Raw genomic sequence first — 14,179 nt, 5'->3', positions numbered from 1 at the left:
TGTGGTGTTACTTTTAGCTTGGTAATAAAAGGTTGAGTATGTGGCTTCAGCATTCTCATTTTGGTAGTTTTTTCCCAAGCTGTTTTCCCATTTTCAGTTTATTCAGTTCTCAAGCTTTGAGAACCTTGTGAAACTTGTAATAATTTAGCGGGTTTCTACTAGAAAAACAGGTCGTACAAGACATAAATAGGATTGAAGAAAAAACAGGTTTTATAACTAAATCAGAACAATAGATCGCTTATCTTGGCATGATCAGCCCAGCTGCCTGTCAGAAAGGCTCGCGTCTTTGTGAGATAACTGTAACCTGTAACTTTGTTAACTCACCAAGAAGCTGAAGTCATTTTATCCGAACCAAACGAGCTGCAGTAGTAACTACATCTTGTAAAAGTGAATTCATGAGCACTTAAAATCTTGCATTATTTTCACACAGATAGCCTTCATTGTAATGACAGTATGGAAGTCCCTTATGATGCAGGGTTTCATTGTAACGATCGAACTCTACGGCAGCAACAGAAATAAACTAATGTGCAGCATGCAGGCCAACCTGAAAATTTCAATCAAGAAAAGTCTCCACCACACTGGTTGAAACCAGATGGACAGGTCAACCTGAATATTTCAAGAAAAATATCCACCACAATGGCTGAAATCTTTCGGTAAAATCAAGAAAGAATGCCAGTTTTCTTGCCAGTCGAATCTCGCGACAAAGCCTACGAAAACATTCCTGATACTTTTTCCACTACTAAATTATGGCAGCTTATACAAAGTCAAGTAAGGCTACAAAGAGAGAGAATCCTTAGGCAAAGAAAGATATCAGCACATATGCTTGCTAAGGGTGGAAGGCGGAGGGGATGATAAATTACATATCGGATGTCATCTGACATGGAAAAAAAGGGAGGGAAAACTTCTTTTCCGGGTAAGGAGTAACACCGTACCATCAAGGATGGTGGCAGATGCAAGGCAAGGCTCTAATCCTTTTAACTCTATCTTTCAGTAAGACAACTGAAGCAGGCAGCAAAATGCCATAGTTGCACAATACACAAGCAGCTAAACGAACAGTTACAACATACAGTTGACAGGGCTCAGATGCTTTGCTGTCGCGAATGATTCCTTTTTCCATGACAGCATTATTGCAAAGACCAAATGCTTTGACACAGTTCGAGGTGTCGGCACTGTTACTTGTGCTCCATAAGCAATGAACCCAGTGAGAGCAGCCACGTCGTCATATCAAACTTGTAATGTTCTATCTTTATTGAGATGGTTTCCAGTCATACTGAAGGTTATTGAAGCTGTTTGCTGCTCTAAGTCCACTCAACAGTTGGTTTCCTAAGTCATGTTGCTGCTGCTGCTGCTGCTGCTGTTGCTGTTGATGTTGATGTTGATGTTGATGTTGATGTTGCTGTTGCTGCTGTAGTTGGCCCAACTGTGATAGGTCATGTGCACTGTGATTCATTCCCATCCTACCACTAATTGCCATCGCATTGTTCGCTATTGCAGTTCTCAATCCACTAGCTGCATGATTTGGACCAAGCCCACCCATGGCCCCAAACCCCATTCCTCCCATTCCTGAGTTATTTGTAACAGCATTACCAACTAAACAATTAACTCCGTTAACACTAGATGTAAGTCCGTTCGGTCTTTTCATGTCATTCCCAAGCTGGCCAACACCATTCATCTGCGGTGACATCATCAAATCTTGCAATATTCTCTGAACCGAGCTTTGGGACTCATTTGGATCAGGCTCCTGAGGTCGAGTAGCAGGTGGCTGCATTGGCGGTAGGTTTGATGATGCGGTTGGGGAGCTGAGTTGGTTTGTGTTCTGAGGGGCAGGCATCATGTTGTTATTGGATGTTGTTGGCACTGGTGAAGGAAAAGAGGTAGATGGAGTTGACTGCAGTGAGGTTGTCGAGTTCACCTTGGGAATTGCAGCACTGTTTCCACTGGTATATGGACCATTAGCACTGCTCATTGGATGATCTTGTCTAGAGTTCATTGAACCTTGGAGGAGCCCAACAACGGACGGTGAAGGTGCAGACGTTGAGGGTGCACAGCTGAGAGAATTATTTGATGTCACATCTGCATTTGCAGAGGCAGAAGCCTGCACACCAGTCATGGGAGCAGCATTTTGACCACTCTGGTTTGAACTCTGCGGGATAGATTGCTGTTCTTCAGGCTGTTGCTGCTGTGACTGTTGAGGGTTTACCCCTCCTGATGAAGTCCTCCGAGGAAAGCTATGCAAACTAGCTGAAACAATTAATAGTAGTAGATGTTAAATATGCACAAAACAAGTGGTAACATTAATAAGGCTGTAAAATACAGTTAACACTATAGCAACAGACTACCATGTTCTTTGGCTAGGAGTAAAAATCAGCAAGGGAGCCAGTTCAGTCATCCTAATATTATAGTCAGAGAGCCACCAGTTTGGGGTATTTATAAGGTATTTCAGAATAAGCTCATTTCACATGTTTTATTGAAGGTTGAATAAACAAAAAAAAATGAATAAAGATCTGGAGAAAAGGCAACTAGGAAAATACAGGAAATCAGCCCTCTATCAACTGTCTCATTTCAAACACATCTTAGTCACAGGTTGAAAGTTGTGACAGATCAATAACAGCATGTTACTTCCTTATTAATTAAACAACCAAATTTGGGGGACTGGGGGCATGAACAAAAATTGTACGGCCTGGAAACTTGTCTTGATAAAAAATGGTGAATAGAATGTACAATCAAAAGAAAACAAATGAAGGAGCTGTAGGAGTACAAGTGGATGATCATACAATATGTGAAGATTACTTGATGCTAAACAAGATGACATGAGATCAGATGAGACTGCATAGTAAACAGAAGATAAAAATGGCGTACCAATTGGTCCAGACCCATTTTGCCTGCTATAATCAATCAAATCTTTCATACAGTTTACCACCTCAGCAATCTGGAAGTATCAATGTTTTGGATGACAAAACAATAGGTCAGATAAATTAGTTTAACGAAATAGAGAATGGCAACAGGTGCCAAAGGCCCACAACAAAGAATGATAATAGTCCTATGTAAAAAATACCAACTTTTGCATATGACAATAATCTAAATTTGTTGGATGTAGAAATACAGAACAGGTGAATAAAAACAGAACCATGTATAAGTGTACCTGAAGGCAGCGCACATATCGTTTTGTGTATCCCAGATCATTTACCAAAGGCACCTCCAGTGCTTTAGCCAATTGGCGGGCACATGCAACAAACCTAATAGTAAAAGATTGAAAAATAAGTACAATTTGCAGTACTCAAATGTCAATTATCCCAAAAAAGAATCAAACAGAAAAACAAAATCAACAGACTTGGTACATAAACAACAGTGAAAAAGGAAAGTGAGCCCTAAAAGGCACAAATTGGTCTACCCTCATAAGTTTTTCTGTGACATATAATTTATTAAAGAAGCAAAATAATGTTCGGAAGCAAACATACCAAAAGCACTAAAGTGAAAAAAAGCAAAAAAGAATCCTCAAATGCAAAAAGATCCTTCAAGTGCACGCTTGAAAGATCTGAAAGTGAAGAAAAAGTTGTAGAGCACACTCCATCACCACCTCTTCTTTAAGGACTCCCAACTATTTGGTCGTAACTTAAAAAACAACAACAATTGTTTTTTTTGTCAATAGATGGTGACTTCTCTACAGAGGAAAATAATCAGATGATAAACAGATCACATGTGAAACATCTGCTTGGGCATGCCACCGTAATATCCAGCACCATGTGTGTAATCCGAGTCTCCAAGATACCTACCACTAAAACACTATCTTCTGTAGCAACAGCATTTTAATGTAATTATTCCGCTGTTCCAAATTCACCATGATACAGTCACATCCCCAATGTAATAATTGGATCGTGTTTAATTAGATGTGTTCCATCAGATGTACCAGATGAGCAAATCATGCATACTATATTCTTGTACTTCAAAAAGATCTCAGAAATGGATTAAGGTCCCCTTTTATGGAAACTCTTAAGTATACATAAATTATCCATCTCCCCTATCATAGTAAAAGAACACACGGTGCTAGAACAGTAAGAATAACCATACACCCATAGATCCAGAATGCTTTACGCTTATAGTTTTTCTGTACACACATCCCAACATCATCTAAACATCCACATCGTAGGCCTGAGATGAGCCTGGATGTGAATAAATGGTCAGTGTTCCCCTGGAAGCTTAACCTTTTTGGAGGATAGTCAGTGAGCTAAACTAAACCAAAAACACTGGGTAGCAAACCTTCAAAAAATCAGTGGTTATACCCACCACTTTGTTTCGTGCAACTCCTTCGCATACTACAGTGGCATTGAAAGAAGCATGTTTTTAAAAACATCTCATTCTGTAGCCTCAACTATATATTTTAATAAATATTTCACCCATATGGGTCAACGTACATGTCAAACATGCAGAATATGTAACACAAAATATGTTGATTCTACATATTACGCTGTAGTCTTTGGATAATGCTGCTTATACTGTGACAATAACTTGCCTTCTAACTAGACCACTGTAGGTGCTCCTCAATAGTTGTAACTTTCTTATCAGGCATAATTTGCCTGAGATCCAATTAGAAAAGAAACAAATGAGATTTCCACGGAACATTTCAAACAAGTAAAATACCATCTACTACATGAATAAACGATGTATGCATGTAGCCATGAAGGACCTTCTATCCAGTTTATTGCTTGATTTCTAAAAAGTTTCAAGTCATTCAAGATGTTGAGGCAAATGTGCTTGTAGCATGGTGGTAAATGCCTTCCAGTGAGAATCTACCAACCAGGGTTCAAATCCTGGTCTCGCACAAAAAAGGTGACTTGTGCATGTAATTCAGTAATTCAATAGTGTACTACAAGCAGGACTGCCTACACCACAGAGTACAGTACATAACTACCATGACATGTTGAACTCAACCAGTGGACCAGAATACCACGTATTTAAGGCTCATGCCATTCGCACAGCACTGTGTCTTCTGGCACTTTGGGGGCACTTGGACACTAGGCAGGTGCCTAGTCAGCATCTAACAGTAGTTATATTCAGTGAAATCCATCATATACCAACTAAAGCCAGTAAAAAGAACAATGAAAAAGGAAAAAATGGCCCACTAAACCTATCCTAGAGACCAGGTCTCTGTTTAGACTTTAGACCCATCCTCAAAGCACTAACATACACTAAAATTAACTACTTGTACATGGCGATTATGCCACCTGTCATGTTGAGGATAGTCTAAACACAGACTTAGTCTCAGAGAACTATTTTTGCACCTACTCAGTGCAGCCTAATACTAGTAGTAACGACTTGACAACCATGCCTTAAGCACAATATCACCCCACCTCAAAAGAGGTAATAAATAATTCTAACCGGGGTGCAATCCTAACACCAGTTGTAATGCTGTAGAGACCAATCTGCAAGTGGACCTGCTAATGAGTTGAAGCCACTCCACTGCCGCCAAGCCGACCCTAAGGATGATCAACCAATCCAACCCAATCCATCACTATGTGGCCTACATCCTGCTGATATGGTATGGTTGTCAAAGGCCATATGCTAACCAAATCAACCACAACAGCCATAGGATCTAAATGGTTAGGCCATGAATAGTATTTAACTATTTTTACAGCTTGGCTGGTTGGCCCTAAACTCGAAGGATGACACAGTGGCTACGTCCCATTTTGCAAGGCAGTTCATGCTAGTATTGAGTTAAAAAAGTATTTACATGAGTAGACACGCTAGCTTCTTTGCTAATAAGATAGATTTCAGAAGAACACAAAAATATGCATGTAGGAACAAGGTGGATAAAGCATTAATGATTTTGCAACACACTGAAGATGGAAAGTATTGTGTGCATCAGAGACAGTCTCCTTACGAGTTGCAATTATTCTGCATGTCTTGAGTTGACAAATTTGTCGAATTTTGAACAGCACTCTGGTATTTTTGCACAACTGCGCCCAGTTGACTAACCTGCATAGAACACCGAGGGTTCCAAAATATATTAAACCCTTTCCCGTTTTGCCCAAAATTCAGAATATCAAAATGAGACATCTGACTTGAATAAAAATATGCATACAGTGAAAGGGCTAAATACCTGTGGGATTATTGATCTACGTGGAATAAGCTCCTCGTGACGCCTTGCACAAAACTCCCAAGAAGCGATCTTCAATAAAAGGAAACATGCTTTAGTCAAAAAGGCGCCATTTATCATACCAGCAACTTTAAAGGACCACCAGTGACAAAAAAAAATCAAAAAAAATATAATACCTTGAGATCAGGATTAAAAACTATCCTTAGATGTCCTTCGCGTACCACACGCAACTGCTCAAAGACACTTTCCTGGATTGCTTTGGTATAGTCCAAAACAATCTGACCAGAGGCATTCTGCGATTCACGTGGCATGTCGACATATAGTAATTCTTCCAATGTACCACTGGCATATTTAATTTGGCATAATCGTGGTAACACCTCAACGGTGGTCTCTGTTAAGGTAGTCACGTAAGTGGATGTAAAAAGCAGATTAACAGAGAAACATGTGCAAATTAAAATGATGCTTACCAAAGCCTCGCCCAGGCTTCCGATTGCATATCTCACAATGCCATACATCCTACAAGGGCAAATATAGAAATCTTTAACGAATAATTTGAAAGGAAATTAAAAATATGAGGCGCTACTTCACATCTGCCAATTAAAATAATAGACCAGAAGCATTAATGAAATATATGAAAAACAGAATGGATATTCCAGATTTAAAAAATGACAAGTCAGCAACGGCTCATGAAACCTGAGGGAAAACTCCAGTAGTTTGACGACCACTTCCATAGAGAGATACACACCACCTTTTTTTAGCATTTGGAGAAAAATACTCATTGACAAAGTTTCTCCAGTACTCGATATTGTTATCCTGCATCAAAAGGAACAAGTAGAGACACAAAACTGTAAGCCCATGGCCTTCACTATACACTAAATTAATTGTTTGGAAAAAGCCGAAAACTTACCTGTGGCCTGTTTTGTTGATGATACATGTAATGAGTCAATCTCTTTGCACAGGTTCCTGGCTCATAAGGAGCCGATTTTCCTGGAGTTCTCATGTTTAGACTCTGTTGGCGAAGTAGCTGCTGCTGTTGCTGCTGCTGCTGTTGTTGCTGTTGTAATTGGTTTCTCTGCAAAGGCAGATTCTTTAGAATCTGTTGTTGTTGCTGCTGTTGTTGCTGCATTTGCAATATCCGTTGCTGTTGCAAAAGGTTCAGTTGAGCTGCCGCAGCAGCTTGAGGATTCTGCTTTGTCAGCTGCAGCAAATGTTGCTGCTGCTGTTGCTGTTGCAGGAATGCTGATGGGTCTGAACTCTGCTGCTCCATCTTCACCGCACTCAAACTCCTCAAAGCTTGCAACTGCGGCGGCTCAATTTTAACATTGCTAGCATTGCGCATCATCTGGGCTGTGCTATTCTGGTCAGGCTGCCCCATCTGCGGTTCCAATTTGACCCCACCTGTGCTGCCACCATTCTCCAACTTCACTGTAGCCTGCGGCTGCTGTGGCGGTTGCGGTGGCAACTGTTGTTGGTTGTAAGACATTGGCAGTTGCTGCTGATGCTGATGCTGGTGCTGCAAGTCCTGCATAGCATCCAGGTGTTGTTGTTGCTGCTGATGTTGCGGTGGTGGATGCAGATTATCTGAACCCAGCTGATTGCCCAAACTAACTTGCGACGATGAAGGGAACGAGAGAGAATCAGAACCTCCCGCGCCAACCAAATCGCCAGCACCATCAAGCCCTCCTCTCTGCTGCTGGAGGGTATTCATTGGAAGCCCACCACCACCTGGCATCGACCCCGGACCGAGCATATGTCCCCCATTCCCAAACGGCCGGTTGAGCAGGGAGGAAACATTGGAGCCACCTCCCAGCAGGCCATTAGCACCAAACTGCGTGCGCGGCGACACGAGGGACGAGAAGGGCGACTGCGAAGGAAGCATGCCTCCGCCACTGCCCATCCCCTGCTGGCCGCCGCTGAGCAGGCTGGAGCTCGTCCTGAGCAACGAGGCCGCGCCAACCGGCTGCCCAGGACCCATCGGGTTCGGCGGCCCCGACGGCACCATCCTTGCCGGCAATGACAAAGTGCTCCAAACCTCCCCCGCACAAACCGCTGCAAGATCACGCGCGCCTTCACTCAGCTCGCCATCCTTCCACCGTAAGATCCACCGGAATTGAGCAAGAACAAGCGGTCATCCCCCTGAAAACAAACCACAGATTGCAACCTCAGAACACAACCACGGGATCTACACCACCATTACCAGAACAAATCTACTGTGTCAAACTCCATCGCCCAAAAAGCCAACCGAAAACCAGCACCAGCGAGCACCAAACCCAACCTCCCCCTCCCGCAACAACAACACCGAGCGCAACAAAACCACCACCGAATCCACCCCGAAAACGAAGAAACACGCGCAGAAACCATCAGCGGAATTAAGCAACGCCGAGCTCCCCGAACACCCCCCAGATCGCATCCCTCGCCTCCCAACCCCGCAAACCCGCGCAAAATTTAGCACCAGAAGCAGCAGCAGCAGCAGCAACAGCAACAGCAGCAAGCCACCCCACCTCACCTCACACCTCACCACCACCACCACCAACAACAACAACACAAGCACACCGCCACAAACTCCACGCACTCACCTCCCCGCCACGAATCCGGCGATCCGGAGCTCGTCCACCCGCCAAATCGCCGCTGCCGCCGCCCACCACCGGCACCGCCACTTCGGCTAGGGTTTAGCCCCGCCGCCGCCGCCAACTCCGCCGCCGCCGCCGTGGGCCAAATTTACACAATAAAATAAAATAAAATAAAACCTCGCGAGTTTATTACTCCTCTCGCTTTTTTTCTTCTCTCTCTCTCTCTCTCTCGCCTTCGCGATGGGATTTGGTTTTCTCCTCTGCGGAGAGGAAGAGAGGAGGAGGAGGAGGAGAGAGAAAGAAGAAAAAGAAAACAAAAACAAAAACGGAGGAGAGAGAGAGAGAGAGAGGGAGGAGAAAATGGCGAGACGCGGACGTCAAAAATATCCGCTGGATTTGATTAGGGGAAAGGCACGGCCACGCGGGTGGCGTACGCTGCCGCTCGCTGACGGGTGGGGCCAGGGGTTGGTGGGGCCCACGTGGGTGTGAGGGGGGCGGGTTGGGGTTTGGGTGGAGGTTGGGGTAGGGAACGGGGTTGATTAGAGAGGGGGTGGTGTTGGTGTTTTTTTTTTTTTTCGTTTTCGTTTGGGTGTTTTTAGGTTTAATTTTTTTGGGGGTTCTTTTGGGTTAATGTTTTTTTTGTGTAGGGGTGAGGTTTTATGTAATTAATTGATTAATTTAATTTAAATAGAAGTCAAAAGGGAGTGTTGTGCTCCATGCCTTGGGGGTGGCCAATGGTGTGGCATCAGTTGCTTGTGTATCCTCACTCCTCCTATCAGCTTCGGCTCATCCACGGTGACGATGATAATGACGACGACGATGATGATAGAGTTTTGCAAGGAACTGGTTTTGTGGTTTTATAGTTATATTATTTGCGTCGTGTGAAATGTTGGTGTTTGTATTTTTATAGGATAGTTGAGTGTTTTTTTTTAACGATCGACGTGTTGTGTAATACGAATTAAGTTTTGGCGGGTATTTTGAAATGTCCTTTTTGGAAGTATTTATGTTTAAAGCGGTTCTTAAATGCTAGTTTAGCAACAAGGATCAATCCAAATTTGGTGAAATTGTATATATAGATAACTTAGTAATATAACGTAGGAATAATTCATCCACGTAAACTTCAAGTTGGGTTATTAACTGAGAATCCTATTGCACCTTTCAATTCTTTCCCTTTTTATTCTTTTTTTCTATGTTGCTTTAGCTAACCTCAGACTTTTGACCCAACTAGTACTTAGCTTATGTTTTTCTTTTCAAGCATAGACAACTGAAAGACCCAACTAGTATTTATGTAACCTCACATTCGCTTATGTTCTTTTTCTTGTCAAGCATAGGCCGTGTTTAGTTCCCTGTCAAAAAGATTTTTAAGTATACGGACACACATTTGAAGTATTAAACATAGACTAATAACAAAACAAATTACAGATTCCGCCTATAAACTGAGAGACGAATTTATTAAGCCTAATTAATCCATCATTAGCAAATATTTACTGTAGCACCACATTGTCAAACCATGGCGTAATTAGGCTCAAAAGATTTGTCTCGCGATTTACATACAAACTGTGCAATTGATTTTTTTTCCGTCTATATTTAATGCTCCTATGCATATGTCCAAACATTTGATGTGACGGAATTTTTGGAAGTTTAAAGGGAACTAAACACCATAGACAATTGAAAGACACAAGTAGTACGATGTACTCTCACTTTTGCTTGTGTTTTCCTCATCAAACATGCATGGTTCGAATTAGAGGGGTTTGATCGTTTCCGCAATGCTCAACATATAGAATATTGGTGGCCGATTAAAAAAAAAAACCAAATTTCAGTAATTTTTACTATATTGTATCGTACATGCTTTTCTCTTTGTCATACCATGTTTGTTTCCGTATAGTCTTCCCTGTTTTTAGAAAACGAGCAAGTTTCGCGATATAAATAATTGAAACCCTGTACATAGGGAGTAGCTAGAGCTAGTGAGAATTGGATAAATCCAAAAATATAAGAGTAGCAAGGAAGGAAATTCTAAAATTCAAAGAAGGATAAAGGAGCATGCATGCCATTGTACACAATAGACCCATGCTACATGTTAGCTAGCTAGGATTTTGTTGGGTAGACAAACTGAAGATGCCAGGGGGCTTCAAGATTCGTGCAAAGCTCACTTCTGTGGGCCACATGGTTTTCGTTGTCCCATGCGCATGGACTTCTTTGAACCTGCCAAAAATCAACTTATTGAGTTGGATATATGTGCTCCAAAAGACTTGCAACAGCATCAGTTGTTTCTATCCACTTGAGTCTAGGCACATACATGGACATGGGTCTTCTCCTTTTATGACACTGTATGTTGTTTTGATATACCTGGATTGGTCTCAATTTCACCGAATCAGTATGTAGGTTGTTTTAAAAAGTACATATTGTGAAAATGGTTCTAATTCTTGTTTATCTATAAGTGGGCTCATCAAATTCATGAACACTTCTCTGTTAATAAGCTTAGGTGCATATGAATGTTTTTCATAAAGGGCACGCTAATATGCATTAAGTAATGCTACCTTTGGTGAGGAATACTTGTCGCTTTGACAATAACTTGGTGTTCAAAATACAACTATGACCGTAGATTTTTATTGACTACAAAAGGTCAATGGATTTATATTTTGTTGTTATTTTGGGGGTGGGGGCGGGATCAAGTGTACACACATGCAAACTTTATATATCCAATCCATGTAAAGCATATATATACTCAACCATTCAAAAGCTTAAACCAAAGACATGTCCAAAGCAACGTGTGTATACTCTTGTTACCAAAGCCACTAGTTAGTACTTGTATTCTGCCACCCTATAGGTCGTTTGCCATCATTTAAATTGACATTTCAGTCATTGATATTCTGCCACCCTGTAGATATATATATTTCAGAAGCAGACAATTGGTACTTTCTAGGATTAGAGAAGTTTGCATTTGGAGGGTCCTACATATAATTTTCAATAAAATATGAACTAAAATTTTTACTACTTGCATCAATCGGTCAAATATCTCATATTTAACTATCTACTTTTGTCTTATTATTAGTCTTCATAATTCATAATTAGCTGCATCATCCTTCCTGACTCTGCATCCACTCATATACACCTTTCATTAAAAAGAACTTCTGAATCTGAATCTAGAGATGACCTATATATTCAGATTTAAACTTAGAGATCGTTTTATGGATGGAGAAAGTATATGATTAAAATGCCAATCTACAATTTTTTTTAAATGTACTCCTTTCTATCACTTTTATTTGACGCTGGGAGTATTAAATTGAGTATCAATCTACATTCATTTATATATAATAACATTAACAATCTAAATATAGACAAGCCAAGTGAATTAGTTCATTATTTCCGATAATTGCCAAGCCAAAGTATACACCAGCACTTGATCATCTGATCCACACAAACCGGATTGGTCTCCTTCGTGTTGTCAAAGGCGTGCAGCACCTGTTTCTCCCTGGTTCCCATGGCCCACGGCATAGCCTTTAAACATGGACCACTGTCTATCTCCAGCACCAAGAAGGCTAGAGAGTAAATTTCACTTTGGATCATATTTTATTACTGATTTTTTTTACTTTGGATTAACCAATGTTTTTATTTTGGACTGGATATTTATACCTTTATGGCACTTTAAACCACCGGTCCTCAACTATTTTATCTATATACATTCAACTTGTCATATGTCAAAGAAATAGTCTTACATATAGCTGCTAGAGTTCATTGACGAGTAAGAACACAGAGGTACTCGAGATCGTTTATAGTTTGATAAGAGAGTTGGGTGGTCTAAAGTAAAGCAAAAATAAGTTTATACGATCCAAAATGAAAACAATGATTAAAAGGTGATCCAAAGTTAAACATCATTAATAAAATGTGGGCTTTGGCAAAATTTACTCAAGGCGGAAAAGCCTCATGCTCTTGCTCATGCATTCCATTCCATTCCAGATTTCCAAATTGACTTAGCATTGACCCTGGCTGGACACAGCCACCACAAATTTTTCATGGGTTCTAGTGAGTGCAAGCCAATCAAATAGGGATGAGAACGGTGGCAAAATTTCTTGACCGAGCATCATTTATGTAGAAGTGGTAATATTTTTTATTTTAGCCAAAGATTAAAAAAAATTAAAAAAAAAGAATCTATCACTACCATATTATAGTTGTCACTAAATAAATCATTAGTTGACTTGGTAAATATGAAAAAAAATATATCACGGACCAAGAATCGTTGATGTAGAAATGATATCGTTCTCGAGCAAATCATCACAAACTCACGGTGAAAAAAATTATATCCCAATTATATTCTTTTACATGAAAGATGATTGTTTCCTTTGAATTTCATATATTTTAGACGCACCGATTTGCACCACCTCTACTAGGGAGAAGAAGTAGAAAGGAAGGAAGGATTTAATGGACATGGAGCAGTTGGCCGCAGGTCATATCCAAATCATGCCGGGGTGCCAAGCAGATTGGGAGACAGCCGATCTGAGTTGGAGCCATGGGGAATCTCCTCATCCCCTTGGCTTCTCTCTATGCTTGGAAAAAAAAAAACTGAAGTGATCTTGCATGTTTGCAAAGCTTAGGGCCATGGGGTCCCAATGGCCAAGGGGATTTGACAACTGACAGTGTGTGTGCATTGTTGTATTGCCATTGCAATGTCCTCTTGCTATATTAATACTCTCTCCGTCTCGAAATATAATAATTTTGGAGTAACCTAGTACTTGTAAAAGATGATTTTTATCACTAAACTACCCAATACTATCCTTTTATCACTAGTCTTTATTAGAGTTCAAGGTTATAATTAAGTTATCTATTCCTGAGAAAATAAATAAGTATTTCTATCATTTTTCAATAGTTATGTCAAAAGTTAAAAGTTATCACTCCCTTTATCCTAAAATATAAGAATTTAGAACTGGATGAGACATATCTTAATACTACGAATTTGGTCATAGTGTTTATCTAGATTCGTAATATTAGAATACATTCTATCTGATATTATTTTTTTATATTTGGGACGAAGATTAGCATATTTTAGAATGGAAGTAGCAACACAGAAGAGTCAAACTACAAGAGCTAAGATGCAAATGACTGCAGCGGGTGGATGTCAATCCGGACTGTTAAACAGAATTTTTCCCAGTTCCCAGTACCGGTTTTGTGTGGTGTGGGGGGCCCTTTTGGTGTACTTTTGGGGGTTTTCATTTTCATGGCCTAGCTGGCACATGGTGTTGGTGGCCTAATTAATTATTAGTTGTTGTGGTTAATGGTAATGTGGGGCTTGAGCAGCCGATCGATCTCGCGCGTCGGAGATACTTCTGGTCATAAAAACATGTTGTCCTGCACTGGATGCAGTCTTAGAAATGAAATTTGATCACAAATTTATGTTATGATATGTTTTTTAATCCAAATTTCACAAATACATATCTGATGTGTATTATGAGATATTTGTCTAACCTACTAAAATTATAACAATAAGAAAGTACTTTTGGTGGAAGTGGAACTAAATGTA

The 14,179-nt window shown here is 40.6% G+C and overlaps 1 protein-coding gene across 1 annotated transcript; it reads right to left on the bottom strand.

The window, feature by feature from the left end:
- Nucleotides 1-708: 708 nt before the first annotated feature.
- LOC4350032 (transcriptional corepressor SEUSS) lies at nucleotides 709-8,928 on the bottom strand. Its single transcript, XM_015761286.3, has 10 exons — nucleotides 8,671-8,928; nucleotides 7,002-8,230; nucleotides 6,788-6,907; nucleotides 6,562-6,610; nucleotides 6,271-6,485; nucleotides 6,098-6,166; nucleotides 5,879-5,973; nucleotides 3,143-3,236; nucleotides 2,860-2,929; nucleotides 709-2,241 (listed from the first exon to the last, which is right to left on the bottom strand). Exons 2-10 carry the CDS (start codon nucleotides 8,094-8,096, stop codon nucleotides 1,247-1,249), a joined length of 2,802 nt encoding a protein of 933 aa, XP_015616772.1. The 5' UTR covers nucleotides 8,097-8,230; nucleotides 8,671-8,928; the 3' UTR covers nucleotides 709-1,246.
- Between the last annotated feature and the right edge of the window lie 5,251 nt (nucleotides 8,929-14,179).

The sequence above is a fragment of the Oryza sativa genome, chromosome 11 (assembly GCF_034140825.1).
Source record: "Oryza sativa Japonica Group chromosome 11, ASM3414082v1".
In the NCBI taxonomy this organism is placed as follows: domain Eukaryota; kingdom Viridiplantae; phylum Streptophyta; class Magnoliopsida; order Poales; family Poaceae; genus Oryza; species Oryza sativa.
The sequence above is the reverse complement of the archived record's forward strand: the minus strand, read 5'-3'. Positions and strand labels throughout refer to the sequence as shown.

Bases quoted from the DNA above. Each gene is read 5' to 3' on its own strand.
- LOC4350032 (XM_015761286.3), bottom strand. From the start codon at position 8,096: ATGGTGCCGTCGGGGCCGCCGAACCCGATGGGTCCTGGGCAGCCGGTT. The intron at 6,908-7,001 runs GTAAGTTTTCGG...CTTTTGATGCAG, and splicing joins ATCAACAAAACAGGCCACAG to GATAACAATATCGAGTACTG. The intron at 2,930-3,142 runs GTACACTTATAC...TGATACTTCCAG, and splicing joins GATATGTGCGCTGCCTTCAG to ATTGCTGAGGTGGTAAACTG.